The 27,736-nt window shown below is 33.8% G+C and overlaps 1 protein-coding gene across 1 annotated transcript; it reads left to right on the forward strand.

Moving 5' to 3' along the window:
- On the forward strand, positions 1-27,305 carry LOC129952377 (SPEG neighbor protein-like). The gene is made up of 8 exons (XM_056064932.1): positions 1-448; positions 11,926-11,996; positions 12,064-12,242; positions 12,310-12,426; positions 19,314-19,407; positions 22,699-22,826; positions 26,871-27,039; positions 27,099-27,305. Exons 2-8 carry the CDS (start codon positions 11,936-11,938, stop codon positions 27,215-27,217), a joined length of 867 nt encoding a protein of 288 aa, XP_055920907.1. The 5' UTR covers positions 1-448; positions 11,926-11,935; the 3' UTR covers positions 27,218-27,305.
- Positions 27,306-27,736: the final 431 nt, after the last annotated feature.

Below are 27,736 nucleotides of genomic sequence, written 5' to 3' on the forward strand. Positions count from 1 at the left end.
ACACAGAATTAACATCAAAATGAGCGTGAATATTTGTATTGCTGTTGGAAAATAAATAAAAAACAGTACCTCAGTCTTGAAATTTGTGCAAAAATTATAAAAGGAAATTAAATCTTAGCGGAACAATTGGATTTTTTGAAGTCAAGTGTTTTAAAAACAAACTAGTGATTTGAGAGACTTTTGCAATGATTTCAATAAGAACAAAAAAGATAGGTTAAGAGCTAGTCTCAAATAATATCCTTAACAACGAAAATATCACGTCTCAATTAAAAGTCCTTACAAGTCCTTAAATAAACATACAAACACATAATTCAAAGTTAATGAGAAGGCAATGTAGGTATTCATAAATGTAGATAATAATACAATTTCTTTGATTAAGTGCCAATCCAAAAGATTGGAAAAAATGAAATGTACTCCAATTCTTGTCAACATTTCGAAAGTAAATAAGGTAAGTGAACTTTTAATCGCATTGATTAAATTAAATTTATTACCTTGTTATACCCTTGTTATTTTATGTGTGTTTGGTGCAATTAACCGAGACTCCCGTGACAGTAATTAAAATGTTTGTAATTTGTCAGTGTGTAACTCGTATAATTTATCTAGATACAAAATCAATCAACGCTATTGATAGAAACAAAATATCACAATTACAATTATTATGTTTTCAAAATTAACTTCTAACAGTTTTTGGTTTAATTTTATTAAGTCAATGTTAATTGCTTAATAACTACATAATATACCGACATTGAGGATATTTCAATGAGTACGTACATAGGTCTGTATGTACCCACGTATGTATATTAATAAAGTGTTTCTTCTTTACCTCCGCATTAAATACCCTACCAGAAAAACTTACATAGCTATTTAGCTATTCAAGAGGAAATGACTGATTTCCACGAACTTAATTTGTTATAATACAATCCTTAAGAAGCTATGAACACTTACATATACAGGGTGTCTACTAAACATAGGATAATTCTGAAGCGGTGAGCGTCCAACTTAAAACTGCTCTGAAACCGGAAATTAAAAGGCGATAACTCAAGGATTACCCAATATTATGTACATTTTTTTTGTGTAATAATTGCTTTTACTTTAAGTGTTTTTTAAATGTATGATACATCGTTTTTGGACTTATGATTACCTCAGGAATGATTTTGAAAACCCTGTTCGTGTAAACTTATATCGGAACAATTATAATCAAAGCCAATCAGCATTTGGCATTGTAAAAAAAGTTTCAAAGCGCTACGTTACCCTATCTGTAAATATCACATTTGTCCGTCCCCTCCTTGGATACGCCTATGAAGTATGGTTCTTTTACCAAGGCGTACAAACTTCAAGAAAAGACGTTTATTTTCATTTACATTCGAGGTATATTTTGAGATGATCCCCTGATCCGTCCTCTATATTAAGATCACCTTTAATTAACTAATTTTAAGACTCTGGGAGTCGCAAGATTTTCGACATCTTTTCTATCCACCGTCTGCTTTTTGGCACTATTAACTGTCCTAAATCTTTTCTTCTTCAACACTTTAGCCCCCGTAATTCGAGAATACTCACTTCTTTCTTTTCCTAAAAATTGATCTTATTTACGATTTTATGTGTCAAAAAGCGCAGCCCAACCATTTTTAAAACGAAACGAAGCTTTAAAACTTACTGACATTTCTATGACACCTTTGACAATTAATTGTAGTTTTTCAAAAACATTTTGTTACTGATTAATAATGAACAAGGTATTTAATAATACGTTTTTAAAATTTAGGGCTTTTAACATATGTACATAATTAATTTATAAAGCAGTTTTTTTTAAAAGAAAAGAGCAATACGGCCTATTTAGAAGATCTTGATAACCTCCTTGACTTTTCTTTGTTCGTTTAATGAGCCATACTGGGTGTGAGACTCTTTAAATGACATAGAAAGGGAGCAATTAGGGAGCTCAATAAAAGAAGAGACACTGGGCAGACTCAGAAAACATAAATGCCTACGAAACATTCCTCAGACAAGATATAATTCCATCTCGACCTGTATTTTGTACATATTAAAAAAATATTATTTATTCCATTCGTACTTGCCAAAGAATACATTTACATGAAATGTTAAATAAAAAATTAATTAATCATATAGTAATTTAGTTTAGCTTTTAGTTGAATGAAAAGTTTGGATAAGCTGTCATTTTGACATAGGTGGAATTGACCTGAGAGTTTGGGAGGTTTTTTTTCATTTACTTTCCAGCAAGCTTTCCAATAACAGGTTCAGGCAAAATAAGGTACTTCACATGCAGTCAACTTCATTCTTTAAACGTACATTTTGACCAAGGCAACTAGTTAGCCTTTCAAGTGTTATGAATTTCAAATTCAGAAATTTACTTCACAAACCTTTTCTTTAAGTTCATATTACAAAAAGTACCAAACAAATTATTGTCTATGAAACACTCCTCAGGCCAGCTCATTCATATTCATATTTTGTATTGTTAAGAAATATACAATCAACTGTCATTTTGACAGAAGTAAACTTGACTTGATAGTTAGGGAGTTTTTTGACTAAGTTTCCAGTCAACTTTCCATTAAAGTTTCTTTAATTGGAAAGCAATATTTTTGGAGCTCTCCAACCAGATACTAGAAACTTGCCTTACTTTCAAGTCCCTTATGTTGTCTCAACCTGCCAACCTTATGTTGTCTGAACCTGCCCATTGATGGATTCTTTGCTCTTAATTATGATGCGATGGAAAAGAGTAAGGCATGGCGTTTTATGACACATGACATCGTAGTAAAAGATCGTGTTGGATAGGGTATCTTGGATAGATGGATTTTTAGATACCATGTTAAACGAGTTGGATAGTTGTATTGAGAAAGCTTTAAAAAATAAAAAGAACTTTTAGCTGTTCACAAAAAGCAGAGAAACATTTAAGCTTCGAAGTCAAAATTTTTGTAAGATAGAACATTTAATGGATAATTCAAGTGATTCGTCGGACGATGATGAATTGATAGGTGCATAACAATTTAATAAATAAGAGATAACCTGAATCTGTAATCTATGTTAAATTTCTTCTTAGCTCACATGGAATTCTATACGACTAATATTTTACTTGCGAAATCTCTGGTTTTAAATACAAAAAGCTGAAATCAATTTTCAAGTTTCTTGAAATTCAACCATGTGTTAAATCAGCTGTTCTGTCAGATACCTACATACCCCAGAAATTCTTGGATACCTTTCGATTCCTTTTTTGACATCTTAGCTGTTTTTGATCAGCTGTAATTTTACACGTAAAAAAAGGTATCTGGATACTCTATCTGTCTGAGATTGAACGCAGCCAATTAGGTAAGAAGCTCGTCAAAAGCCCGACCGACCTAACCAATGGCTGATCCAGGGGGGGGGTCGTAGGGGTCATGATCCCCCCTGGGAGATAATTTGTAAGCTTTTTCGTATTAATTCCTTTCAATTCAAAACAAATCGTATTGCGTTAATGGATATGACCCCTATTATATTTTGAATTATTTATTTTTTGTATATAAAAACAACATTTGTATTTACTTCCATAAACTTTGTTGCTAAAAGTACTACTTTTGACTGAAGATTGGACCAGGAACATAATATAAATCGAATATTCAGCCCTATTTCAAAAACACTGCACAAATTCATCAACATTTGACGAATTGACGATCCAGGGGAGGGTCATATGAGTCAAAAAGCTTATACAGTTAAGTTGTATAAGTAAAGATTTAATTTAAAGATTTATTAGTAATTTAACGACATTCACAAAAAAAATCGTTTGCTGTCAAAAACAACTCAAATTTTGATTTTCGCTCAATTTAGAACTTAAAAAAACTTTAGTCATGCCTTAAATTATTTTCATAAAATTTGTTTCTAAGAAAAAGAGCAAATATTCATGTTCTTAAGATGAAACCTTGAATAAAAGATCATCAATTTTATATTGAGGAGCCTTTGAATTCATTAAACTAGCCTTCAATTTTATTATTACATTTTTTTGGCACACATAAATAGTGAACATTGAAGTGATTTTTACTGCGACATATAGGAACTATATAGCAAGTTTTGCATTAGTAAATAATTTCAAGCTAAAGTTTTTAATCAAATATGACATTATGAAGAAGTCGAACAAAGTGGGTACCTCGATTCCTTTCTTCCGTCTGTCTGTCTTTCCTGGCCCCTACAGTCCAAACAATTGTTTTGATTGAAATTAAGATTTTCAGCTGAGGGAGTTTTATTACTGTTTATAATACAAAAAATAACAGCAGTACCCACGCAAATTTTTTTGGTTCAAACATATTTTATTTTCTAAAACTCTCAAAATTTTGTGTTCTTAATTTGGCTTCTTTCTACAAGAAAAACATAGTTTCGTATTGCTCCAGAAGGGTACACCTCAAAAAAATCTTCATATTGTTTTTAAGTTTTCTCAAGAACTAATGGAACGATTTCAAAATTCTTCTATTTCTGTGCAAGCTCTTGTCAATGATCAAATTGATGATGATTTTTTATGATCAAAAATGTATTTTTTTATTTTTAATAAAATACTAATTTTTTTTGCAAAACTCGATATCTAAGAAAGGGGACAACATATTTTACGAAATTTGAATGTAAAATGTTCATATATTTATAAGCTCTTTATTTAGTGCTTATACCAAAAATATTTTTAAGACGAAATTTAAAATGATTTTCGAAAAAATAGGTTAATCTAAATTTTTTGACAAATAACATGGCATTTAAATTTTTGAGAAGAACTTATTTTGGAGGTACATTTTTAAATCTTAAAATAGGCAATATTTTTGAACAGGCTTTTTGGAAGAAATTATCAAGTTCTGGCGACCCAGTCGTGCATTTCATTTCTTTCAAAATTGGTTTTCTGTTGAATACAAAAGATCTTAAAAATTAAATAAATCTACTTTTGAAGTGAATTTGCTTTGGATGCTCTAGAACTGAGATTCAAACATGAATTTCAATAATACAAATGTCCCAAAATATCAAATGACACTTTTGTTAAACTAATGGCTAAGTGAAAAACATAATAAACGTTTCATATCTATTGATATAAAAGCTTTGAAACGTGAAACTTACCTTACTTTATTTTAATTTATTTTTTTTAGATAAATTATGTTCTTAAATACAACTATTTCCTTAAATTCAAGAACCAAACCTTTCTGTTTCTGCAATTTTTAAGTTTTGTTGACGCCTTTATAAGATCCAAATACGAGTAAGCAGATTGATAACGATAGTAGTAAGAGACTGCCGGAAATTGAGTTAGAAAAAAAACGTCAAGAAAAGCCCGACATTTTTACATATCAGATATCTCATTTTCTGGATTTTTAAATGTTTGCTGCGTTTTTCGCATTAATAAAATTAAAAGGAGAAAAGTGTGTTTTGTTTTTTTTTTTTTTTTTTTAAATGCAATAGTTTCAAAACAATTTCCTACATTTCTGCGCGAAATGCACCAAAACCTCTCTAAGCTATTGTATTTTAGCTCTCAAATATGGCATATTTAGACAACTGTTCGAATCTTGGAATGCTTTCATATGAGTCATCCAAATTAAATAGTTAGACCACAATTTGCTGGACAACAGTGTTCTAAATAATTTGATAACTAAAGTTGTCATTTTAGCAAATATTAAATTTTGTTAGCATCCTTTACAAAACATTAGAGAACATTTTTAAGCGGTGAGTAAAAACTCATCTAAGTGTGTGACCGCCCCCCCTGATGAAAAGTCTGGATCCGCCCTTGGACCTAACGCGTAGTTAATGTACATGGTTTATCCAGAACACTTCCTAAAAATAACCCCAACAAATCCGGGGACATGCGATTTGTTGACTTACAAATATGAACTTTTTATTCTTCTCCAATTTCAAACTATTAACACAAAATAACTGAAAATTAACTGTTAAAGCTCGAACGAATCGAAGCGTTTACGATATTACGACATAAAGCGTTCGAACGGCGCGGCGCGCGCGGCGTGTCCATTATTTTTATTCGTTATGTCAAAGCCTTGCCCACCTAACGCGAGGTTGCGGTTTGACTAAATGATTCTGATTCGGAATCAGGTTCATGTATTAATCTAATTACATAATGATACTTTTATTTTTCTAATGACTTTAGCAAATGTGAATGTTTTCTTGTAAATTTTCATTTCATCCTTGTATATAACATTAAATAAATAATTGAATAATTAAATAAATACAAAATAAATTGGGTGGTGCAACAGTCCGTTGAGAACTAGGTCCTTGTGACGTAAAACTCTCAACCATTCCTGTATGCGATTACTGTTGTCAGAAATGAAGAGGATATACAGTTTTAAGCCGAATTCAAACGGCTAATTTGAGAAAGCACTTTTCATGACAAGAATTCCTCTTGGAGAATTTGTCAATTGTCAGGGATCGAACCAAAGACCTCTAGCATGACAGTACAACGCATTTTTTTTAATTCATTTTTATTATTTCAATCTGAAACCTTTCTTAAAGCTAGACAAAAATTCATAAAGCTAGCCTTATTAACCACAACTTACAACTAACTTACTGGTCCCATAAAGACACTCTAAGTTAAACAATAATTCGGCCCTAAGATCTATTTAACTTCAATTCAATTTTATTTTTTTTGTATTCATTAGAAAATAAAAAAAACTAATATCAATATCCTTTTTTATTTTTACTTAATAACTACTTAAAATTAAGTCCTTAAATAAAACTTAAAATTAACTTAAACTACCTATTCTACCTATAAACTACTTAAAACTAGAACTAGAATTGATTAAAAGAAGAATTTTGTTTTACCTTAATAAAATAAACTTTTTGAGTCCATTCCAATTTGGATTCAGGGCTGGGATTTCCACTGAGGAGGCTCTTCTAGAATTTTGCTGCATTTTACAAGAAGGTTTAGATGCTAAGAAAAAGTGTGCTGGACTATTCGTGGATATTACTGAAGCGTTTGACATGGTGAACCATAACATACTCTTAGATAAACTGTATAAAATTGGTTTTCGTGGATTCATCTGGAAATGGCTGGAGTCAGATCTAAAAATTAAATCACACAATGTTAAAGTTGGGTGCAGCATAAGTTCCTCTAAAAATAGTCTTTTGGGAGTCCCACAGGGATCCGTGCTGGGACCAATTTTATGTTTGGTTTATATTAATTCCCTTTTTTCACTTCCTTTCCGAGGTTAAGCCAGAGCCTTTGCCGATGACCTTGGATTTGCATACTGCAGCAATAGTCCTTTGAATCTAATTTCAGATATTAACTATGATGTTCACTTGCTAAGGTTTTGGTTTGATAAACATGAGTTAATTGTGAGCAGCAAAACAAAGTAAATGTTTTTCAGCCTAAGAGGTAGAATCTCTCCCGACATACCAAATTTTTCATTCTCACGATTGCCTTAGTCATAAGTTACTTTATGGTGAGTGTAATGGTCATCATACTCAATCATACCATCCCGATATGGTAACTGTTTTGAAATTGAAATAGTTGAAGACTTTAAGTACCTCGGCATCTTTATTGATCAAAACCTTAACTGGGACAAGCACATTTCTATTTTAAAAAACTATCTTCTGTCATCCACCCGTTGTTTCTACCACCTGAAAAAACATTGTTCTTCAAATTTGTTGAAGATGGTTTATTTTGGCATTTTTCATTCCAAGTTGCAATATGGAATACCCTGTTGGGGCGGTGCATATGTCAACAAACTACAACAACTCACCGTTATTCAAAAATCAGCTATAGGTAACGTTTGTAAAACCCATCGTTTAACACCATCAATGGAACTTTTAAGGTCTTTAAAAATGCTTCCCGTTAGACATTTATATTTTTTAAAGTTTTTAAAGTTTTTTTTTTAAAGAGCTGGATAATTGGATAGTCCGATTTCCGACACTCGAAGTCTTAGAAGTAATTCCTCCTATATAGTAAATATCCCATATATTCGTACGACAAGCTACAGGAACTCCTATTCCATTGCTTCCTGCAAACTTTTTAACACGCTTCCTATAGAAGTTCGTAAAATAAGAAATATTGGCGCGTTTTTAAAAGAAATAAAGTTATGGCTTCTTGCCGTAGACCACCAAGAAATAGAAACTTTGCTACGTTACACTGTCTAAAATTAAACTTATGTAAATAACCAAATACGATTTGTTTGCTGAAACTTAACTTTTAAAAAAGATTTTTTTAATTTTCAAATTTATTTTTGCTAATACTATTTTTATTTTTCTAATTTATAATTCCATTATATTTTGTAACCCCACAGAAAATAAAAACGATGTGGCATCATCACTGTTTTTAAAAAATAATTGTTGTCACTAACTATTCTTATTATACAATGTTATTGTTAACTCGAGCGCAATGTAATATATGAATTCATTACTAAGAATAAAGAAATTATTTATCTATCTAGAACTATCTAACATTATAGTTTTTCTTATTTCGTTGCCTTTTTTTTATTTATTTTTGTACTTTTGCTTTTTTTTTGTTCTACCGTGGCTATTCTACTAAAAACTGAACCCTTAACCTATAAAATAAGTATGTAAGCCGGCCAAGGCTTAAAACCCCATCCCGATTACCCACTATCAAGTGCCGATTGAAGCCACCAAAACTGGTTTTCCTGCTTCACCCTATCAGTTCGGTCCCCTTTGGACACAGCCCTACTGAACCGAAGGAACTCTGCTCCGCCTTGTGCCATGACGTCCCGATTGTACAGGAGTCACCTATCCACGGTTCGTCGTCTGACGTGGTCCTGTATCAAACAGCATGTATCTAAAAAGAGAAATGCCTCTGGTGGAATGAAGCCGTTCAAGCGTGGCTATTTCAAAATACTCGTCGTTCGGATAGAACGCCCCGACAATTAAATTGTTGGTCGAAGACATAGCTCTGGCAATGTGACCTCCAACGAGTTTTATCACGAAATTGTCAATTCTGTTGATTCGAGCCCTGTTGAACAGGACCTCATTGGAATAGTAATGCACGTAAGAAGATTCAGCTGTTCGATATAAGCCGGTACAGCGTCGTAAACACTGCCGCTCGAACACCCGAAACTTCTCCATCTGGGACCATAAACGATCATTGGCCGTATGAGGGCCACGTAGCAAATTACCTTCACTTTGGGGTCAAGCCGACTGCTGTAAAACAGCCGTTTCGTCAGATTGAAACCACCTCTAGCCCTGGTCAGAGCAGCATTCATATGTCAGTCAAAGTATAAATACTAATCTAACAAGACAATGAGGTACTTCTTTACACTTTTGCTCGATAATCGCTGCCCCTGAATATCAACGATGACCATCTTGCACCAATTCTTGCACGTATCCCTCGTATCCCTAGCCAACGAAGTCCGGAACAGAATTGTCTCCGACTTCTGGACATTTATTTTCAGTTTCCAGTCGTCGCAATATCGCTGAATCTTGTCGAAATCACGCTGCAAGAAAATTCTAATAACCTCAATCTTTCGAGCCGATCAGTACGCAATGAGATCGTCGGCGTACTGAATGCTGAAGAGAAACGGCGAATTCACCGCTCCCTGTTGAAGACCAATTTTAATTAAGAATGTTGTGGTAGAAGTTAAATTGCCAATTTTGACAACAAACTTTCTACCGTTAAGCATATCATAAAGTATATACAACAATGGCTTACTAATGCCGAGCCTGCTCAGTTTTAGGTTAAGACCCTCTAACCATACGGTGTCAAAGGCCTCTTCCAAATCGACAGAACAGCACCTGTGCATTGTTGTTTTGATTAATTCCATTGGATATCAGAAACGAGTTTAGACGCAGCATGAATTGTTTGCAGTCCAGCGCATTAACCATCACGCCACGTGTATAAAACATAAATAAATAAATTGGGTGGCGCAACAGTCCGTTTGAGAACTAGGGCCTAGTGACCGACAACTCTCAACCATTCCTGTGTGCGAGTGCTGTTGTCAGGGATGGAAGGGACCTACAGTTTTAAGCCAAATCCGAACGGCAAATTTGAGAATGCACTTTTCATGACAAGAATTACTCTTGGAGAATTCCTCGCAAGGAGCTGTACCCGTGAAAAAAAAACTTTACGTGGCATATGCTGCGATCGAACCCAAGATCTCTTGCATGACAGTCCAACGCACTAACCATCATGCCACGGGTACTACAATTTAATTTATTATCAATTAATAAACCGAGATACTTATAGAAGAGCAGTTAAGACTCACATTGAAACTCAGGTCACTGTTGGATAGAGTGCATACATTTTTGCTAACTACAAACTTTTTACAATCCGAGCTATGGAATATGAATTTAGGGGAGAAGAGAGAAAAATAGGATTCATTAAAGAACATTAGCTTAGTTGTATCACTTATGATAAGCTTATGCAATCCGAACTAATGCCTAAGAACCTCTAAATCGTTTTCAATATCAGCTATTAAGTCTACAATGGAATTATTCGAATACGTACAACCAATATCATCAGCGAAACCTGTTATCGAACCCTTCAAGGTAGAAGATAAAATTTATACATACATATATATTAAGAATAAAATGGGACCTAGAACCGAGACTTGGGTAACGCCAATAGCTATATCTAAAGATCGACTGAACGAATCTCTTATTTTAACTCTATGTCTTTTACCCTTAAGATATGAACAAAACCTTTTGATAATGAATCCTCCAAACCCAAGTTTTTCAAGTTTAGTTAGTAACAGACTTAATAATTTCAATATAGATAGCAGCTGTGAATTTTCTACAGTTAAGACTGGTAAAGATCTGAACCCAAACTGATTTCTACTAAAAAATTTGACTTTATCCAAATACGATACAATTCTGACTTTCACCACTTTTTCAAAAAGTTTAGAAAAAACAAGAAGGAGAGATGTTGGCCTAATATTATTAAGATTTTTAGAATCAACTTCCTTAAAAATTGGTATAACCTCAGCCGTTTTTAAGCTGTTTGGAAAAATTCCACTGTAAACACAATTATTAAGCTGTTTGGAAAAATTCCACTGTAAACACAATTATTAAATACCAATACATCAACGACATTAAAAGCGATACTTTTCAAAAAATTGTTAGAAAAACTGTTTTGGTTTCCAGAATTTATACTATCCAGAGAATTAATAATTTTATGTAGATCATGCTTTATGTGTTGAGACCCATTTTCTTTATTAAATTAATGTCTTGAACAGAAACTTTCAATTAAGGTTGTAAAGCCAGCGGTCTTAAGCGTATTGAGGGCAACCCCTGTGAAAAAATTGTCGAATATGTTAGGTGAATTAAAACATTGCTTGAAAAAATTTCATTAATGATGCCCCACTCTTTTTTGAGATCGCCTTAAGCTATTTCAAATTTTTGAGAATAATAGTGTTTTTTACATAAGGTTACCTGAGCAGAAACTTCTTTTGATAACTCTGAATATTTTGTCTTCAGACAAAGATTATTAGGTTGTTCTACATTTAGAGTGCAACTTATTCTTCCTGTGTATTTTACCTAATAAATTATCTGACATCCAAGGTTTCAATTTATACAGTCTATGAACTTTTTCTGTTTTAGATTTAAGGCAAATCAAATGCAAGAGAAGGATCATTTTGTTCGTAAATTTCTGAGCAATTTTCATGAAGTTATCGATTAATTAGAGAACCAAAATCAATTTTTTGTGATGTTTGAGTATTAAGGCTACGAATATTTGTTTTCGGTTCCACAGATTGGACGATGTTAGCCATCCAGATTGTATTAATTAAAAAAAGTAGCATAATTATTAAAATGGTAAATTTTGACGTCGTTGCTTATATCGTAAATCACTAAAGTAAATCACTTTCTTCGCAAATTTAAGAAAATTTAATATGATTTATTTTGTAGGGTTATTATTTATCTAAATATTTGAGAAATAAAAAAATAAATTTCTTTTAATTAATTTTTAATTGTTATAAAGTAGAACTGAAAAATAAATATTTATATTTCGTATAACTTTTTTAATTTCAGGGAACAAAACATGTGTTCTTCTATCAAATATTCCATTGTGGTTTGGACTTTTTTGTACATTTCTATTGATGGTAAGTTCAAAAACGAAATAATATTTTCATACTTTTGTTCTTTAACTTTATGTCTATACATTTGCAGGTAATCAATTTGAGTTATATAGCTATGATGATATTTTTACAACACCAGTGTTTACTAATAATGAGAGGCACTCAAAGATTTCAGGATTTTTCGATCTCAGATTTTCTCACAACATCACAACAATTGCGGGCCAGGCCGCATTTTTGAATTGTAGAGTCCGAAATATTGGAAGGAAAACAGTGAGTGCAAGTTAATAATAAGAATTAAGCTTGAATTTATTTTATGAAATTTAATTTTGTATTCAAGGTATCATGGGTACGGCACTCAGACATAAATTTACTTACGGTCGGAAAATATACATATTCTTCAGATGAGAGATTTGTTCCTTTGCAAAATGACGAAACGGGAGATTGGACATTGCAGGTAGGTGCAAAATAGATATATTATCTTGAATTTCACTGATTGCACTCCTTTATATTTTCATTTTGTCATGCACTTGAACCCTTTTAACAATCTTTAAAAGGGAAATTCCGAGGAATTTGTTTGAAATTTATTTTTGCCTCGACTTTTCTGGGGAGGGATTTAGTAAGGACTATGAGACTATTTTTTTTTCTATTTTTAGTAGGAATTTCCTTGAATTCAAAAATACAAATTTGTTGCTAAAAATACTAATTTTTACTGAGAACTTGACCAAGAACATAATTTGTATAAGTAAAAATTTCAACTTATGGTTCGTTAGTAATTTTACGATATTCATTAAAAAGCAGTTTGCTGTGAAACACAATTAAGATCTTTGTTTTCACAATTTATTATTACAATTTAAAATTTGGAAAAACTTTAGTAAGGCCTTAAATGGGGGAGAGTACGATAACTTAGGTGACAAAGTTTAATGACGGATTTGTATAGAACAGTTAAAAACAACCATTTTTTACTATGGAAGGGGGGGCTCTATCTCCATCTGTTTAGGCGGTAGGGGCAATTTAAAAAATATATACGTTAAATAGAAAACAATTATTAAATAATATTGGTAGTACTTACAACTATGTTTTATACATTTATTTAAAGCCAAACTTTTGTTTATTAGCTTGTTTTTAATTCAAAGTTTTTGAAAAAAAATTTGCGCAAACAAAAGTTAAAAAAAAAGGTTTAAAGTGTAATTTTTCAAAACTTGAAGATTATCTACTAGTGTTTTTTTTAGAATTTATTGCTTTTATTTGTTTTGATCAAAAACTGAAAAGCAGATGATTTTATTTCTTCTAGTTCATGAGAAAATTGAAAATTACCAAAAAAAAATATTTTAATTAAATTACTTTTTTTTCGTGAGTGGTCTTATTTTGATAGTTATGATGGTAGGTGCGAGTTTGGGGGTATGCAACAGTACGATGCGTTAGGGGGGATGCACCGTATAGCAGGACGGGGATGATAAGGGTCTTATATAGCAACACTTTGGTCCCTCGAGAGAGGACTTTACCACTCGATTGCTTTCTTAGTCCAAAGAAACAGCGGTTAGCAAGAGTTATTCTGCGTTTGATCTCAGCGCTGGTGTTGTTTTCTGCGTTTACAGCGGAGCCTAGGTAGACGAAGTCCTTGACTACCTCAAAGTTGCGTCTGTCGATTGTGACGTTTTGACCAAAACGTCTGTGTTGTATGTCCTTTCTAGACGACAGAATGTACTTTGTTTTGTCCTCATTAACCGTTAAACCCATTTTTGCCGCTTCTGCCTTAATGCTCACAAAAGCCCCATTGACATCACTCTGAGTTCTTTCGATTATGTCAATGTCATCAGCATATGCCAGTATTTGGACAGACTTTTGAAAGATAGTGCCTCTAGTGTTGACGTGTGAGCTCTGCACTATTCTTTCAAGCACGATGTTAAAAAAATCGCATGACAGCGCATCACCTTGTCTAAAACCTTTTTTGACATCAAAAGGTTCTGTTAAGTTGTTTTCAACCTTTATGGAGCAGCGTGAATTCTCCATGGTCATCCTGTACAAACGGACGAGTTTGGCAGGGATGCCAAAACTAGACATGGATCTATACAGCTCGTCCCTGTAGATGCTGTCATATATATTACGTCAGAGAAGATTTTATAGGCGATGTTAAGTAGACTTATTCTATAGTTAGTGCAGTTTAGAGGGTCTCCTTTTTTCAGGATCGGGCAAACAATACTGAGGTTCCATTCATCGGGCATGTTTTCTTCCGACCATATCTTACAGATAAGTTGGTGCATGGTCCTAACCAACTTATCTCCAGCTGCTTTAAAGAGCTCGGCATTCAAGCCTTCTGCTCCAGCGGCTTTATTAGACTTCAACTTAGATATGGCAATCTTTACTTCGTCTAAGTCGGGAGGACGGGATTGTTGGCTTTCGTCGTCTATATCGAATGGGTCATCCTGCCTGACAGCGGAATTCAGTTCTTCATCGCCGTTATACAGTCTGCAGAAGTGGTCCTTCCATATCCTCAGCATTGACTGCGGTTCCACTATGATGTTTCCACTTTCGTCTTTGCAGCCTTCGGTTCTAGGTTTATGTACCTGTGAATTTCGTTTCACCTCTTCATAAAACTTTCGAACCTCATTCCTGCTTTTATACCTCTCAACATCTTCGACCGCACGCTTCTCATGCCCTCTCTTTTTCGGCGTTCCTCTCGCCTCTTCTGCTAATAGAGCTCACGAGCAGCTCTCGTCCTTTTATGCAGCGCCGCTTTGCGTGCCTCTTGTTTGGCTGCATTTGCCTGCCGACATTCCTCATCAAACCAGGGGTTCCTTGTTGGTGGCTGTTTGAAACCCAGCACATCAGAGGCGGCTTCTCTGATTGCATCTTGGCAATGCTGCCACTGGTTTTCGATACATTGTGTTGGCGGCAGAGAACTTCATGAGAGGTTACTTGTAACTCGGTCGGAAAAGGATTTGGCGATCTCTGGCGATTGTAGCCGTTCGACGTTGTATCTTCTCCCAGCACCTCCCTGTCTTGCCTTGGGTCTGGAGATCCGAAGTGCTACCTTGCCTACAACGAGGTAGTGGTCCGAGTCGATGTTAGCTCCTCGGAAAGTTCGTACATCCATAATGCTGGAAGCGTGTCTGGCGTCGATCGCAATATGGTCAATCTGGTTGACGTTAGATTGATCTGGAGAAGTCCAAGTTGCTTTGTGTATGTTGAGGTGTGGAAAACGCGTACTGGATACCATGACGTTTCGCCCCGCAGCAAAATCTATGAGCCTGAATCCATTGTCGGAAGTGTTGTCGTGCAGGCTGTTCTTCCCGATTATTCCACCAAAGATGTCTTCCCTTCCTAGCTTGGCATTAAAATCGCCCAGGACTATTTTAATATCGTAGCTAGGGCACTGCTCATATGTTTTGTCTAAGAGCTCGAAGAACATATCTTTGGTGTTGTCGTCTTTCTCTTCTGAGGGGGCGTGAGCGCATATCAGGCTAATGTTGCCGAATTTAGCCTTGATGCGTATGGTCATGAGGCGCTCATTGATACACCTATAGCTCAAGACTTCTTGCCTAAGTCTGGCTCCGATGACGAATCCGCATCCAAATAAGCGCTGTTGGTTTTCGTGGTAGCAGTCACCATAGTAGATATCGCAGTTTTTCATACTCTTTTTGCCCGGCCCATCCCATCGTATTTCCTGGATGGCGGTGATATCTGCTTTATATCGTTCTAGGGCCTCCGCTAATTCTTCGGCCGCACGTGGTCTGTTAAGGGACCTAACATTCCACGTGCATATCCGAAGTTCGTTGTCCTTTATTCGTTTGCGTTGGTTGTCAACAGTAAATCCGTTCGTATCCGAGGCTTGTTGGTGCTTCGCAACTATGAAAGCTTTTACGTGGCCAGGAAGTCACCCCGACGCACAACCTCCAACCTGGAGGGCCAGATCCTAAGTATAACTCCAAGGATGGGGAGCCGGATAAAATCACTCCTTACAGGCCTGGGCTTCGAATAAGTCGAAGAAGCCCTATAAGGTGTTCACTAAGTAGTTCAACCTTACTGGAACTGTAGACGCCACCGTTGATTCCATCTCGGAAATTCCTCCGCTGCCGTCTGAATAAGGAGAGGTGCCTTAGTGGAAACACCTCTCCCCACCTCTCTCGTTTGCAGCCCCCAACAACTTTCCACTGGGGTTGGAACCCAATCTCCAGTTGAGGTACTAGGCACCCGATGTTCACCACGTGGAGGTGAGAGTAGGAGTTGATAGACAGAGGTGATCAGCAATATAATATTATGTTGCCTTTAAATTCCTGAAACTCGTTTCAATTCAATCGTTTTTTTTGTGACGCACATTAATAGTGTAAGGCTTTCTTAAAGTGGTTTTTTCTTTCTTAATTGATTTTCTATTAAATACATAAACTTTTAAGATCTTAAAAAATTAAAGAAATCTAATTTTTGAAGTGAATTTTCTAGGGACGCTCTAGAAGTGAAAAAATACGAATTTCAAGAATATAATTTTCCTAAAAACAACAAAAGTGACACTAATGGTTAGTTGCAAAAAAATACATTTTTCGTATCTATTAATTTTACATAAAAACTTCAAATCTCTAGAGAACTAACTTGTAATTTATGAGTGACACAATAAAGATTCTTCCGAACGCATTTGTTTATATAATTTTGTTTTTATTTAATTTTTAGGGAAATTATGTATGTACTAAAATGCATCTATTTCCATAAATTTAAGAACCAAACATTTGTCTCTCTATAATTTTTAAGTTTTGGTGACTCCTTTAAGATTAAAGGTTCGAAAGGTTCACGCAAAACAGTAATTTTTTAGAATTTGTCTTCTAGCATCAACTCCAACATACGCGTAAGCGAACTGATTAGTATAGTAATAATAAACTCCCGAAAATTAAGTCCCAAAATACAAAATTATACATAACATATTCTGTTTAATTATCCTACGAACAAAAATCACACTTTTTTGGCAAACTTTCTCATTTTCAGGGTTTCTAAATATATTATTTCTGAAAAAAAACTATATGTTTCAACACACTTTCTAACATCTCTGCCTGAAATGCACCGAAAATCTTCTAAGCTATTATATACAGTGGTGGACAAGAATTTAGCACACTTTTAAAAGAAAATTTAAACCATTTAATTTTCAATTTGTATTCTTATTACGAAATTAGTTATATTTTATTTATATTACATATGCATAGCACTATGTTTTCATAGAACTTCATCAAATATTTTACAAATAAACACCTTATTGTTTCACACAAACGATTCAGTCAAATTAACGAAAAAACAAATTAAACATTAATTATAAATGACTTACACGTGAATGCATTTCGAACGCTTCAGTGGCGCTCATCATCAGCACGAAGTTCGGATATAATGTCATTTTTAACAAAAATGTTTGATTCATCAAATATGTTTAACATCTGTAAGAAGAAAAAAGTATGGAATGTAGAAACATCAATTTTTCGCCTGGACACGAATTTAGCACATTCAACGGTTTCTTGATAATATTTTACGTTATCAGTTCTAAGTTTTTTTTTAGTATTTGGTAGCTAACCCTTTATTTTGCAGTACACAATTTTGTTAAGTTGGTTGTTTTTTTTTCCTCAATGTGATGTTCAACATCATTCCACAAATTCTCCATCGGGTTAAGATCGGGTGATTATGCTGGCCACTTCAAAACTAAGTTTGAATTGTGTTTAGGTCACTTCAAAACGTTGATTTTATTCACCTCTAAGGCACGCTTCACTAACTTTGAAGTGTGTTTAGGGTCGTTGTCGTGCATGAAGCGCCATAATTACGGCAAATTGTCTTCTGCGTAGGATATCATATGATCCAACAGGATATCTCTGTACAAGTTCTGGTACCAATTTTTACGATGAGGCCAACGCCGGCCGTGCCATGAAACTGCAGCCCAGACCTCCACCGTGTTTTACCGTCTTAATGGTGTACTTTGGATCATATTCCTTGTTTTACATATTTTTTCAAATCCGATTCGAACCGGCAGAATTCGGATTCATCGCTCCAGATTACGTTTTTCCAACAACTAATTGTTTTTTCTAGGTGAGCTTTGGCGAACTGTAACCTAGATTTCAAATTTTTTTCCTACAAGCGGGTTTCTCTGAACACGGCTCCCAAGTAGATTGCTTTCATTTAATCGGCGTCTTATGGTCCTTGAGGAAACATTTACTTCATAGTTTATTACGATCCTTGGTCGATAACCGTTAAATAATTGTCATTTGTAGTTGTCTTTGTGGCCCGGGGTTTTGTTTAACGTTTTCAATCACTTCAAACTTTTTGAAATGACGAAGGGCATTATAAACCAGCTTCCAGGAGCATTCTAACGTCCGCCCTTTTAACTTCATTTTCAAGATCAGACTTCTTTTTTCCTTTGAGCACCATTTTCCCTTTGCCATGACTAATTAATTTTGTTTTTATTTTTTTTTAATACAGATCATTAAAGGAATATTTTATTACCTCAAAAATTATTATTTTCTTTTTAAAAACGGGCTAAATTTATGTCCAGCTAAGAACAACGCAAATCACGAAAAATCTTCATTTTTCACAAAACGCTATTTTACTTTTCAATCATTTACACATTTTTATTACCATGTAAGGTAGTCATAATAACAACATAAAAATGAACAGTTACTTGCAAGTAATAAAGAATCAAAAGAAGAAAAATACTTGTACTCTTTTCAATGTGCTAAATTCGTGTCCACCACTGTATTAGCGCTTAAATATGGCATATTTAGAAAACTGTTGGAATATTGGAATATTTTTGTAACTTGAGTTGGCACTTTAGCCCTTAAAATATGTAAATTTAGGGTTAAGATACATATAATGTTCCATAAATTTTGTCAATCTGCTTCAGAGAATATTCAAGAACATATTTAAGCTGTGCTTAAAAATACTATCGGCAACATACCTGTTGTTTCTACAGTGTTATAGCATATTCTAGAAAAGAACTATTAAAGGTCAAAAAAGGCTCTTTAAAACACAGTAAGAAAGTAGCGTATGAAGTTAGCGTGACAAATTTTGAAATTTTGAATTTTGAGTATGCCAGAAATTTCCGTTTTTTGCCATTAAAGCCAAAAATTTGTAGCTTATCTTATGTATATATTTGTATGTATATATGTACATAATTAATTAATACTTAACGTTAAATTATCTTAAAAAAATCTGTAAGATAAAGTCGATACTGAAATATTCGGCGGTTTGTTTTTGTTAATATATCTAATATATGTATATGTATGTTTCAGTAATATATTGTTGTGTATTTGTATTATTTTAAACTACTTCGTTATGTATAAGTTTTTGTAGCTGGTTTAATATAATATCTATTTTTTTCAGATAAAATATGCAGTTCCAAAAGATTCCGGGGCTTATGAATGCCAAGTTTCGACCACTCCACCTATCGGTCTCGTTATATTTTTATCAGTTGTTGGTAAGTACACATTAAGTTTAAAATAGGGCAACAAAACATCTTCCAGCTCAAGAAAAATCATTAAGAACGGATGCTTATTAATGACTGGCTGCATAGCTGTCATAGCTATAGATATACAGGCGACCTCATTGTTTATATCACCAAACAGTGCAACAGATCTTCATATTTTTTTTATAGAAAGTGAGATTATTGCACTTGACAGGGGCGTCTTTAAAATTTTAGGGGCCCTGGGGCAAACAAAGTAGGCATCATTTTGAAATGAATTTGTGTTTTTTAAAAATCTTTTTACTTTTTAAATAGAATTAAAAAAAAAACATAAAACAGATATTTTTGTATACTTATATAATTTGTTTTAATTTACTTTCAAAAGTTAAATATTATTTAATTTCCTGCAGTAATTCATTTTCAATTGATAAAATTGACAAGCTGTTTAGTCTGCCTTGTAGCACTGTGCTTCGAAGTTAATTTTGTATCCGGTTCAATTTCGAAAATGAACGCTCTCCACTGCTGTTTGGAACCATCAAAGATAAAAAAAAACTCTACAGGCAGTTTCTACATTTGGTAATGTGTTCCCAATTTCATCCACTGTAATTAGACTGTACAATTTTGATCTATATATTTATATCTTTATTGAATTCTTTTAAATACTGTACGAGGTGCATTCTACCTCAAGTTCTTCTGCCTTAACATTTTTATACTATTTTTTTGAAAACTGTTCGCAAGAATTTTCCAACAGCACTGAAGTGAAATATTACAATTGACAAAAAACCAAATGATGCATTCATTTCGTGATAGCAATTGGATCGTATTTTTAATTGTGAAGTAATATTGTCAACAATTGGAAAAAATGTTGGTATTTTAAATTTTTCTTTCCATAAAAATATGTTGCATTAAGTCTTTTTAATTAGCATCCGGTTTCTAAATTTTGGCACAGTAACTTGCTTATACCCATGATTAACTGCATCAGCCCGTGCAGACCATCTTGTTTCAGAAAGGCTTTTAAACTCTACGTGAACCTTAACATTTATTCAATTTATTCCAGCGATGGGTAGAAGCAGAGAAAAAATTGTATATTTTTTGAACCATTTGAAAGAATATTGTTGCCTCCTGCACCAGCCGCATGATCATGAAGGCTTACTGGGTTAAGAGAATGTGTTGCACAAGGTACAAAAGTAGAAAATTCACACTTCTACTTTAATCCTACTTGCAAATCAGAATATATTCCCGACAGCTTAAACGCATTATCATAGCTTTGTTCTCTTGAATCCTCTATTGAAATATCATGATTTTCCAGAAATATCAAGATTGTGTCAGCCAAATATTCAGATATATGCTCTTGAATAGGTATAAATTTTGAGAACCTTTCGATGGGAACACAATTTTTAACATATATAGAATTACAGAAGACAACTGGTCGATATGAGAAAAGTCGGGTGAATGTACTGTCAACACTTGTGGAAAAATATTTTGCCGATCTAATTTCACCTTAAACTTTTGTTAGGCCTTGTTTTCCCATTACATCAATGAATATTTGTTGATAAATAATAAGTGTGTCCCTTTCCTGAGTTCCCACATTTTTTTAAATGATCTGCGATGAATGAATCAATTTCACCTTAGAGTTCCCAAATAATTTCCATTGTTAGGTTGAAACCTACCCCAAGCAAACACATAAATACGCAGATAAGCGAAATGAAGATGAGTGAGAGACAAAGAACATAGTCTCTATTAGTTCCATTGAACAGAGAGGAAGAAAAAGGAAAGGACTTATCTGACTTATCATGGAACAACTCATCATTTCGCAAGTTATCATTTCGCAACTCATCATGGGACAACTTTGTTTGCGGAACTTTAGAGTGGGACGAAAGCGGATTTGTTGAAATAATGTTGACAGCGTGTGCAATTGTATGATTAAAGATTCAAGTTGCCAGAGGTTCAAGATGTTGAGGAGAAGAATTTCAACGGAATGGAGAGTAAAATGAAACTTGTTTTTCAGTTACTGTCTTAGAGTCTTATTTCGTTTTCTATATAATTTTTGTATGAATTAATTCCTTTTGAGTTGGTGGATTTGGGGGCTAAATAATTGCGGGGCCCTGGGATCTGGCCCACGGCCCATGTCTAAAGACGCCCCTGACACTTGATATTTAAAAGTAAAAACAGTTTGGTATCAAGCTCTCTTATCAAAAATGCGATCATTTGATATTAATGAATCTCTTATTGGTTGAGTTAGAAATAACATTTTGAACAGTTTAATGCAATTAGTATTAAGCTAATTCGCTTACCTGTTTTGCTGACGATATCACTCCCAGCTTTTCATATTCGTTTTTAGATTAAAAATCCTACTCTTTGAATATTTTTCCCCTCAAGCAATTCATTCATAACACTTGCGTCTCCAGGAACGCTTACCAATATGCCTTTGTGTCCCAATCAAGTGATCCTAATGTAAAGTACAGAGATTCGTTCTTTAACCGTACTGCGTGAATATCGAATACTGTATCACGCTCTGTCTTTCTCAGTCATTATTGCAATGATTCATAATTTAAAACCAATGAGCACCGACAAATTCTTTCAAACCCTCTGTCCTTATCCTAAAGCTCATACTATGTCTTGGCATATTAGGGGTATCAAAAATCACTTTTATATTTTATAAAGCTTTATTCGTCCAAAACAAAGTGCAAAGAATTCAAAAGGTAGCTCTTTAATTGATAGACGATCATTATGAAACTGAACCAATAGCATATTTCGAACTACACCGCTGCCTGATATTATCTTAACAATGCTCTAGTGAAATAGCCATACGTTTTTCCGTAATACCAGTATTTGTAGGAAGCCGTATTTATAGAAATCTAATCAGTTTACCTTTGAGCGGAACTTCAGATTAATTATTGAGATTGTGTCTTAAACCGAAATACACGAATTACAATGTTCAGGCATTTAAAACCATAAAATGTTCAGCGGAATATTCTTTCTAGTTCGGTTGCCTTTTTCTAATTGATCTCACCATGTATTATCATTGTAAAAGCACTCATAGCCCCTTGATTGTGCATAAAATACAGACTCTTGCTCGGAGGTTGCAATCCCTCCAAGACTAATTCTTGTCATGAAAAGTGCTTTCTCTAATTGGCAGAAATGGCTGAGAGTTTTAAGTCAATAGGCCCTAGTTCCCTACGAACTGTTGCGCCACTTTATTTCTTTATTTATCTGATTTTGTTGTAAATATTATAATTATACAATCTGATGATACATAAATTGTTTATTAAAACTTTTTTATTTATTTCGCAATTATTTTTTTAGAACCAAAAACAACAATAATTGGCGGGCCCGATATCTATATCAACACTGGATCAACGGTTAATCTCACCTGTATCATACTTCAAAGTCCCTTTCCACCACAACAAATTCAGTGGATGCACAATAATAAGGTGGGTAATTTAATATTAAAACAAGATCTATGTAAAATTGCATACGTTTAAAAAGGTTTTCCAATAAGAGGTTTAATTTGAATAACCCGCTATGTGGGCGTCGCATAGGAAGAGCGGTCAAAATTAAAAATCACATATTATATGACAAAAAACACTGAATATATGTATGTACAATATAAATAAAGTCGTTAGTTTTGCTTTTTTAATATTTTTATTAAAGTAATTAGTACAATAAGTCTAAAACCTTTTTGGGTAAACTTGATTTTTCAGTTTTTTTTAAGAACACTAGAGTTTTAAAGAAGTGTTTGTGGCAACTCTTGAAATTTTCCGCGTATTTTTTTCCCTAAAGGTTTTCACCTCTTTATTTTTAGCCTTACCAACTTCTTTAGTTAACTGCCCTATGAACCAAATTGCGTGTTGGACAATTTGTCCCCCATGAATAAGTACCTTATGTACAGAAGCTGGCATATGATACCATGGATATTCAATAACAATTTCCTTATCGGTTTCTATAGCATACTTTTCAAAAGTACTGGCGTTTATGGCAAAGCAACAGGCCAAAGTTTTTAGTATAACTGTACATCTCTCTATTAAAAAATCTCCGGGCCGTATTTTCATCGTTCGAGTTCGCCGCAACTTGCTTAGGTTTGTCAATAGTGAGACCAGTTTTTTCCCTGAACTCTTTCTGAATGCGTTGTTTATGGCTTTAAAAAAGAGGTTGGTCAACTTTGCCCGTTCGCCATTTTTTGAATTCGAGCCTATACGCTAAATGGATACAAAATTCAAAAAAACGTGTCCAAACTTTCGATATTTATGTTTCTTTTCAAGGAATTTTCAATATCGTTCATGCCAGACGATTTGGCTCCACAAATGTAGCAGATTTGTTGTGATGAGGTATGCGTCAAGGCATTACACCACCATTGTTAGTTTAAGGTCATGTTTTGCCAATATGTTACGATCAAAAGCAGTAACAATAGTACTCGACAATTTCTCGATTTGATCTTAAATGTATTTTTTTTCTTCCCTGCTCAATTCTTCAGTTTCTTTTTAAGTTGAAAACGCACAGTTCTACAGTACCTGGTGGATCCAGGGCGAGGATTCTGCCATTAAATTTGTTTGGGTACGTCAGGATTTAACTATGTAAAAAGTTGAAGGGGGACATACGATGTTATGAACATATAACTATCATTAAATTCAGCCGTGATTCGTTGTTTGTATTCTGATTCTCCGCTTCTACCATCAAAACCCCACTTTCCAATCAGCGTTAAATTATTCGACAATTCGTTTTGCTGTATGATTCAAAAGCCCTTGAAGAGTAACCTCAGCCAATAAATCACTTACCGTTATTGTTTCCGGATCCGGATAGCATTCTTGTTTTGCTTTTAAAACTTTTGCATAGCATGGGAATAAATCTATTCCCATAGATTCATTCACCACACTCCTAATTACTTGGTATTGATTTTTAGACAACTTAGCCTCTACCAAAATTTTAAGAGCATCATTAAAGTTAAGCATTTTGCCTTGGCAAATTTTTAAAGCGGAGGCTATATCGGGTTCTATTGAAGCAATGCTTGCAATACGCTTCCTTTTTGCTCTGGAAGAGCATTTTAAAAATGCTTTATTTGGCCTGCCTTGTGACATACTTGAACATGGATCATTAATTTCATACCTAAAGTCTTCGAGGCCTTAAGCCAGTCATCGTTTTTTGTTAAGAAAAAATCTCATTCCTGGAAGCTTTGTTCCATCTTTTTAAAAAGGACTTGCATAGAACATTAATCTTTCTAAATTTCTAAGTTATAGAATTCTAAAACAGCTTTACAGTTTCTATAAGCATCTCCACCCTTCCTCACCTTACGCCAAATGTTCAATACATCAAGCCGTGTAAATACTTTTGTGGATTCCAAAAGTGAATAAAAACACATTTCTTAGTCCAATTAAAGTTCGATTTTCTAAACTTAATCATATTTTCGCAAAGAAATACTGATATGTCTTGAAAGATGATAAATATGATAAATTAATATGTAACTTTTGTTAGGGGCAAGTAGAGGGCACAGAACTTGTGCCCTTTTGAAATTCATCAAAAAAATACAAAAACCATGTTACACCTCAATTGAGTAACGGTTTTTTATACTAAAAAGTATACATAAATTATCTACATACCTTGTACTCTGAATTACATAGCTCAAATTTTAAAAGAAGTTATTAAAAACTAATGTATTTAACGTGATTGTAAATCAAAAAATAAAAAATAGGTATAAGCTTTGCTAAAATTGAAAAACATACAACTTGCAGGATCGATCTTACTATAATGAAAACAATGTAGACGAAAAAGATGGCTGAGATTTATTTGTTATTAAAGAAATTTAAAAAAAATTAATAATTTTAACCTTGAGATTTCACATTTGGCCTATTGGGGGAAACCACTGTGCGTCGGTTACTTTTCGAGATATCATCTTCTTTTGTTCGAGAATTACAAACTAAGAAATTAAAATTGTCAAAAATTTCCTACAAAAATATTGGACATTGTGCAGTCACAGTTCCAAACAATTTTGAGTCCTCGTGAAGCAGCCTTTGTGTAGAAAATTTAAAACTGGTGTACAAATCAGCTCTTGGGATAATTTTGTGAAGTGAAAAATTACAATCGAATGCGTAACTCAAAAACAACTTAGAATATAGCTACTGCAGCCCGTACAGCCGAATGCAATTCCGGCTTGACGATTCAACTTCAATAATTGGAATTACATATTCCACAAACAAAATTACACCGTATTTTGCACGTAAGGATTTATGTAGGTCTTAAAGCTAATAAAGTTTAGTTAACACAAGAACTCAAGCTAGCCGATTTCCCGCAACGTTGTGCCATCCTGAATTGAGTCCTTCAATAAAACGATGCGGATCGAAAAATGATCTTAAATAGTGAGACCCATTTTTACCTAGCGGGCTTAGATAATAAGTGTAGCATTATTTTTAACCACACGGGAGCAGCGCTACGTGCCGCCACACAAACAAAGCAACAATACCCGTGTTTTGTTGGGAAATCTATCCATAGTAAAGTAGGATCTTACACGAATAACAAAAACAATATCCATAGTGAGAATAACACCGATAAAAGTTAGAGTAGAATCTCACTATGGATTGGTTTTGGACATTTATACGAGCCTCGAATGGATCTTATGTTATTTCGTTCTCAAATGTTGGTACGATTGATATTGCATTTGTATCTCGATGGCTGTGTTTGTTGAGTAGTTCTGTATTTGGAATCATGTGTGCTTTCCATTGCGGAAAAAACGAATCTATTACTGTTGATATTATTTAGTTTTGTTAGTGAAAATGGACTAACTGGGTTTATTTTGCAAGAAAAAACAATAGAAAAGATATTTAGGTTTTGTTATGTTTCCAAAAAAGGTTTATCTCAGTTTAGAATAGATAAATCTCAACTCTATTCAGGTATATAAAGAATTGAGGCGAGCTTCAAGCTCGCTTCAACACCACATGTTAATATAGTAGTCTACGAACAAACCCCCTTTTTGAAGTTTTTTATCATTATTTTGACAGATCTTCTTTCAGTTGTACCAATTTTTAAATACAAAAATCTGGCCACTGCGGATCGTTTTGTTGGGAATTTCTCACTTTACTATATATGAAATGCGAACAAAACGCACGTAATAGCAAGTTTGAAGTATTTCTCAAAAAAGCGAACCCAATTGGCCACCGAGATATTTGGGATTTAATAAATAGACTCAGATTTGTATCTTAGGGGCGATATGAATGATACGCCAATACTCGTTTCAGGAACGAAAACATGAAATTGTTTAAGTCATCGCCACAAATATGTGAATTGGTGATGGAAAGTTTCTTAAAAAGGATGTGTTTCTACAACCGTATCCGTGGTGATCATATGGCATACCCTTTAAGAATGAAATAAACCCCCTCTATTCACTTTCTTAAAAAAATACTCTTTTTAGCATGAAAAAACGCTTTTTACAAAACCCTGTATTAAATAATTAATACAATAATTAATTATTAATAATTGTTTTTTTTAAGAAAATAAATTATGACTCTCCACGAGGTGGGGTTTCAGTGATAACGGAAAAAGGAGAAACGACCACGTCGTACTTACTAGTGCAGCGAGCTAAGCCAGGAGATTCTGGAAAATATTCTTGCATTCCATCAAATGCTAATACATATTCAGTTAATGTTCACATATTAAATGGTTTGTAGAAATTTAGTTAAATAAATTATTTTATAATCTTTAAAATTATATTTATTTAGGAGAGAATCCGGCTGCAATGCAACACACCAGTGATAAGGGATCCATTGGAATGTTATCGCTCTCAAAAACCGCAACTATCCTAACAATGTTTCTCACGATATATGTTCTTCAAATGTAAAAATGTTAATAATTTTTGTTTTACTTAATATTTGCACTCCCTTAATTCCGAAAAAAAAATCATAATTAAACTTGTTCAGACAGTATAAGTCGTTTATATGTTTTTATATTTTTGTAAGGAAATGTTCCAAATTCAATCTTAGGAGATTCTTTTTTCTATTGAGTAAATAACTATTTTTCAAAATAGTGAAAGTTGCGGAAGCCACGATTGAAAAACGTTCGACCATCAATACTTTTATTAAAGAAGGCAAATCATAGCAGGAAGTTGCTTGCCAGTTGAGGATATCAAAGGTCTGTGTTTAGCGTGGCATTAAGCGTCACGCTCAAACCGGACTTCTTGAAAATAAACAACGTTCAGGACAACCTAGATCTACAACTAAAAAAGAGATTCTCCTAATAGTAAAAACAAGCAAACTCCACAAGTTAAAAGAGCACCGGAAATACTTGCAACACGGGACAAGCCGCTATCATGACACCGGTTAAATGTAGGATAAGACTTAAACCTAATGTAAATTAGGAT

This window comes from Eupeodes corollae, chromosome 3 (genome assembly GCF_945859685.1).
Source record: "Eupeodes corollae chromosome 3, idEupCoro1.1, whole genome shotgun sequence".
Classification (NCBI taxonomy): domain Eukaryota; kingdom Metazoa; phylum Arthropoda; class Insecta; order Diptera; family Syrphidae; genus Eupeodes; species Eupeodes corollae.

What these genes read in the sequence shown, in the direction of transcription:
- LOC129952377 (XM_056064932.1), top strand. Translation starts at nt 11,936, where the DNA reads ATGTGTTCTTCTATCAAATATTCCATTGTGGTTTGGACTTTTTTGTAC. An exon ending in TATATTTTTATCAGTTGTTG is followed by an intron (nt 19,408 to 22,698) that starts GTAAGTACACAT and finishes TTATTTTTTTAG; the next exon opens with AACCAAAAACAACAATAATT. An exon ending in AGTGGATGCACAATAATAAG is followed by an intron (nt 22,827 to 26,870) that starts GTGGGTAATTTA and finishes GTTTTTTTTAAG; the next exon opens with AAAATAAATTATGACTCTCC.